This window comes from Mesitornis unicolor, unplaced genomic scaffold (assembly GCF_000695765.1).
Source record: "Mesitornis unicolor isolate BGI_N332 unplaced genomic scaffold, ASM69576v1 scaffold11178, whole genome shotgun sequence".
Lineage (NCBI taxonomy): Eukaryota > Metazoa > Chordata > Aves > Mesitornithiformes > Mesitornithidae > Mesitornis > Mesitornis unicolor.
The window spans coordinates 22,826-28,655 of record NW_010201175.1 but is presented as its reverse complement, the minus strand read 5'-3'; the positions used below and the strand labels follow the sequence as shown (position 1 = coordinate 28,655).

The 5,830-nt window shown below is 40.6% G+C and overlaps 1 protein-coding gene across 1 annotated transcript in view; it reads right to left on the bottom strand.

Annotated features, from left to right (window-relative positions):
* Positions 1–3,934: 3,934 nt before the first annotated feature.
* ELOVL5 (ELOVL fatty acid elongase 5) overlaps positions 3,935–5,830 on the bottom strand; it is a 16,452-nt gene continuing 14,556 nt past the window's right edge. The window contains 1 exon segment of the mRNA XM_010189983.1: positions 3,935–5,830. This exon segment is cut by the window's right edge and continues 30 nt beyond it. Within this exon segment, the coding sequence (XP_010188285.1) occupies positions 5,744–5,830 (87 nt within the window). The 3' untranslated portion in view covers positions 3,935–5,743.

The window sequence follows — 5,830 nt, the reverse complement described above, 5'->3', positions numbered from 1 at the left end:
TGGTCCTACAGAGGCTGCAGCGTGGACACCTGTTCTGGTGTGGTTGTCCCCACTGGCTGCAGGGGAGTCAGCTCCAGCACCTGGAGCACCTCCTCCCCTCCTTCTCTTGCCTCGGTGTCTGCAGGGTTGTTTCTCACACTTTTGTCCTCACTCCTCTCTCTGCTGGGCTATGTTTTGCTGTTTCTTAGGTATACTTTCACAGAGGCACCAACAGCTGCTTTTTGCCAGAGCACAGAGGAGGACACCAGGGAGTCCCATCAACTTTAGAAGTGGTCAGTGCCCCGTCTTGAAGCAATCCCCCATACTTCCATGTTACTCTTACAGGAAAACTACTCCAGAGCCGTATTCCCTTACCCATTTGTTTTGTGTCAACACAATTGAAACAGCTCGTTTTCCTTCATGCTCTCTACTGTCATGATGTCTGTGTAGGTGGCGATTACATTCCTTTCAACTCTGGTCTTGCTACACTCTCATTTTGCAAGACTTCTCCATTCCTCTGACTATCCCAGCAATTCTTCTGTGCAGTTGATCTTTTAGAATAAGTTTTCTTGAGAGCAGATGACCACAGTGGAGGGAAAAACTTGTATTTATCAAAAGGGAGTACCACCAGAGCTTCAGTCTCACCCTCCCGCTCTAGCACGTTCCTCTTTCTACTAAACAAACCGATTAGCAAATAAGATATTTTTTTCCTTCTCTTTTCATCTTTTCAGCTCTAAGTTGTTAAACAGATGATTCTCAAATATCTTTCCTTCTCTCCTCTTCAGTAATTTCCAACTACAAGTTCCATGCAAACAGCTGAAATTCTGGTACTAATCCCCTAAGGGGGATTTACACTAATCCCATCTCTCTTACTTCAGTCACCGAAGTCATCTGGTTGTTGTTGTAGCATATGTAACCTTCCTTGGCACTGACAGTGCTTCCTGATGCTGTCATCTGCAAAAATCACTGCAAATACTTCTACTTTTCATACCAAGGTCATTACTAAAAACACTATTAATAGGTTCTGTTCGGGCTGAAAGCATAAAGACAAATGATCTTCTCATCAATTTGGCCCTTGCTTGTTCATAGATCCTGTTGCTGGCCACCACACCCTCTAGTTTAGACAATAGTTTCTGATTAAAAATAGTACCTATTCGAGATGGATTATGTATTTACTTTGTCTACACAGCATTTTTTATGAAACAGCAATATAGGTAAGTCAGGTGTGACCACTTCCAGAAAACCTGTTACATTTTCTCCCATTTTCTGTTTACTTCCTTGTACTCAACCATTCTTCCCATTTATTATGAAACCTTTCATCATACTGAAATCAGAGTATCAAGCCTATCCGTTACCAGACACCACTTTTTACATACAGTGTCTACATTACATATCCTTGAAACACAAGACATGTAATTATTTTTCCTCATCCTCCATATCCCAGCTTGACTGACTTAAACAAAACATTTTTAACTGTACCTTTGTTACTCATTTTCTCCCTTTCTGTTATGAGATTATTTTAGCACCTTTGACTTAAAATATAACGCCTCTGCAATTGTCATGCCATGGGAGCTCCTGGAGACTCTAGCTTCCCCTGCTTATCCAAATTTACCAAAATGGAGATCTTGTTTTTTATATCCATCTATTTAAATTAGGTCAAGAGAGGTTCTCCTCCCGCTCTACTCTGCCCTGGTGAGACCGCATCTGGAATATTGTGTCCAGTTCTGGGCCCCTCAGTTCAAGAAGGACAGGGAACTGCTGGAGAGAGGCCAGCGTAGGGCTACAAAGATGACTAAGAGAGTGGAGCATCTCCCTTACGAGGAGCGGCTGAGGGAGCTGGGTCTCTTTAGTTTGCAGAAGAGGAGACTGAGGGGAGACCTCATTCATGTTTATAAATATTTAAAGGGTGAGTGTCACGAGGATGGAGCCAGGCTCTTCTCGGTGACAAACAATGATAGGACAAGAGGTAATGGGCACAAGCTGGAACACAGGAGGTTCCACTTAAATTTGAGAAGAAACTTCTTCTCAGTGAGGGTGACAGAGCAGTGGAACAGGCTGCCCAGAGAGGTTGTGGAGGCTCCTTCTCTGGAGACATTCAAAACCCGCCTGGACGCCTTCCTGTGCAACCTCATCTAGGTGTTCCTGTTCCGGCAGGGGGATTGGACTAGATGATCTTTTGAGGTCCCTTCCAATCCCTAACGTTCTGTGATTCTGTGATTCTGTTCTGTGAAATTAAAAACTAACTGGAAGTTGAAAATTTAATTCAAGTTTGCTTATTAAACTACTACTTGCAACCTCTTGATGGTTACAACTGATCATCTTTGTTGGTTCAGTAATTCTTGGCAAGAGGGTGACATTGCAAGTTAATCTTCTGCACCAATGCAACTCTCAGCAGCATTTCTTGAATGTGAAATCTTTACCCATATTTTAACCACCCCTTGCACTGCTTCTGTGGATTCCCAGTAGAACCCACACTGTCAAAGTAATTTGCCCTCTGCTTTTATTTATACTTTTCTTCACCATCTAGCTTACATCTCTTTTTCTGAATAATGCTTAGCTCTTAACAACATATTCCAGTCTCATGCAACATACACACATTTCTACCAACGTACACCTCAAAACAACTACCAAATGTCAAAGGCAGAGGCAGCCCCTAGAACAGTTCTCCATTAGGCCTGGGGCTTTGGGGGTTTCTTTGCCCCAGTTTTGGTGCCAGAAGTCCTATCAGAAGCTCCAGCACTTAATACCTGCCTTGCATTAAGTAAAATATACAAACAACCACAAAGATTTCCAGAATTGTTCTCTGCTTTTCCACTTGTCCTGCCAACTCGGGAACCTCAGTGACTGAGTGACCCCAGCCCCAGGGGTGGCTTGCATGGCTTTGTCACAGAACTCGGGGTCTTCACACCAGGACCACAGTAAGAAAAGCTATGTCTCCCGCCTTTACAACTCAAAAAGTCCTTTTGGAGGACTCTTTTATTATCCAAACACCAATCACATTTTTATCTATTAGGAAACCTGCAGGTGAGCTGAGAACGAGGCACTCCAAAGGCTGTTGCTTGCCCCAGGTCAGATAATGCGTTCGTAGCTGAGCCAGGCAGGCAGACCTAAGGCTCCTGCCTTGGTCCATCAATCTGGTCGTCAGTGATGGTAAAGCAATGTCTGATCTCACCCCTACAGCTCTCGGACACTTCAGTTGCTACTGAGAATGTAGAAGAGTATCTAGGAGCCACAGTCCTCTACCTGCAGGTGTGAGCTACTGATGCTATATGACTTCCCAAGACCACATCTCCTGCCAGTTTTGGACAAAGTCACTGGATCTACATGGTGGCAAACAATGATAAAGTAATCACATTTTGTCACCATGTGCCACTGACCTTGAAGGCTAGGTTTGGCACGCAGCAGCCCTGTCTCTGCTGGCTCATGGGAAGGCCAGGTTGATGCTGTGGCTTCTGCTATCTAGGTATGTGCTGTAGATTTGGCTTATCATCCAAAGAACCGCACCTTACTGAGCCCTGCTAATAAAAACGCTCAATTTTAAAGTTGAATTTACATGTGCAGGAGACAAAACTGTCTTAGCAACCATCTCGAGCATTTGGAGCTCCCTCCCAGAGGAGGCCAGCGGAGCATGAAACCTGAGAGTCTCTCACACAGTGCAAAATGCATTTCCCTGATATAGGTTTCTTGTTTTAAGAGTCTGCAAGTGAAAAAATATACAGCTACGTAAGTAGTTCTGTTTTTACTAAGTTCATCACCAAGTTATCTGGGTATTTCTACATCCAGGCAAGGGAACAGCATTTTGTAATAGCCAAAGGTTTCTGTAAGGCATTTGTTACCAAGTCTCTGATACCCTAAATTTCTCTGAATATCTGCAGCTGTCCTTCCATCACAACAGCTCCTCCTTGGCCTCACACAGCAGGGGGCAATGCATTGAATCTGTACAAACCCACCAGAATTCAGGCAGAGATCATCAAAAGTGTTTTAATGATTAAACCATGTCAAACATTAACAATGTAGGTATATTCAGATGAGCCAAGGGTTTATTCTAGCACATTTAGACAGCCTTTTCTGAACATCATAGCTGCTGTACTGAGTTATATAAAGACTGCAAACCAGTACCTAGAAATGACACATGCACAAGCTTTGATAATGTAAACATAATAGACACTGTCTCCTTCAAAACAAGGAATGAAAACCCACAAGGCTAGTAGGAGAACTCATTAATTCCGTAAGAGATGTGCAAAATTTTTTAAAAAGATTTAATTTAAAAAAAAAAAACCAAACAAGTTAAAACTGACATTTATATAAATATCAAAAAAACCAAATAGCTAACCTTGAGCAATGACCAGCAGAATGTCTTGCACAATTCAACTTTTCAGAGCTTAATGAATAAAATATTCATAAGCCAAACTCCACCACAGCAGATACCAGAATACCAGCAATAGATATTGGCTTTGCAACTGACTCCTCGTATGTGCAAGGAAAGATTTTACAAGAAAGAGTAACTTCAACAAGCACTCAACCCAAATTCTCACATAACAAGCCAAAACATTACTGGTGATATACACAACTCACATTACAAAAACAGACATTTCCAGCACATTTCAGTAACATTTAAAAAACATTAGGTATGACTTAGACTGTTTAATTTTGCTTGTTTGGGAAAAAAACACATTTGTATCAGGCACATTTTAAAAATGAACATATGCTACATGAAGAACAGTACAGATACCAACTTAAATACACACAATTCCATCAGAAAAACATCCTTCTGTCTTCATTTTAAAATACACTTTCGGATATGTCACAGGCTTAAACAGTAGCTCCTAAAATGTGGATATGGCTATGGTAATAACACTTGAAATTCTGTGAGTTTCCATATTAAAAACCACTCTTCATTTAGCATTTAAGAATTCTCAGAAATAAGGAAAAAAAAAAGGAAAAAAAAAAAGAAAGAAGAAAAGATGGGTCCACCCTGTATATACTCTAAACCTTAGAGACAATATTTAAGTCTTACTAGACTGTGTAAGCGCCAATTAATTTTACATTAGTGACATACTTCAAATAAAAAAATAAGATCTATTCAAAAGGTAAAATAACTTTTCCATCTGGTTTGTGACTGTTTAGTCAGTTAAAGCCAAATATACAAAACTAAATGTGCCATTTCCAATTTCACTGTATCACGTAAGAGATACATAACATCGTGTATCACATACAGAACAGCAAAATGATCAATGGATTCTCCTAAATGACTTTTTAATAAAAAGTCAGACAACTGAAAAGTTGAAACATACCCTAATTTTTAAACCAGTAATAAGCTTTGGGCCCTGCTCTTTAATTTAAGGCATGTGTGTTTATCTACTGAAACCAGCATCGTACAAATTACCTCTACAATCACATGCATGATCTACAGTAAAAAAAATGGAGGTTTAGATTACAGTGTTTTCAAATTGTGAATCATAATTCAGCACCTATCATATTGACTAGTAAGGCAACAGCAGTGTCGGATACTACGATAATACTCCCTTCCACAGTCTATAGTGGGGTCAGTGACAGCCCAGAATTATTTTTAAACTTCAGCCTACTTTTATATTCTGTATACAGTTTCTAGGGTGTTTACACTGGTTAAGTCCTACATAAATCACACTATTCTAGGCAGGAATAGTTACAGTAGCTGTTAGAGTATTAGTGCACAACTCTTATTGTGCTTACAATCAGATGATTTTGTTGTTGGGGTTATAAAAACGGTTTTTCAGTTTGGTCTTCAATCCTTCCTTTGTTTCCTTTGTTTCACATTGTTCTCAAGGGAAGAAAAGCTGTTTGTGTACCCATTCACAGTGGCCGTAGAGCC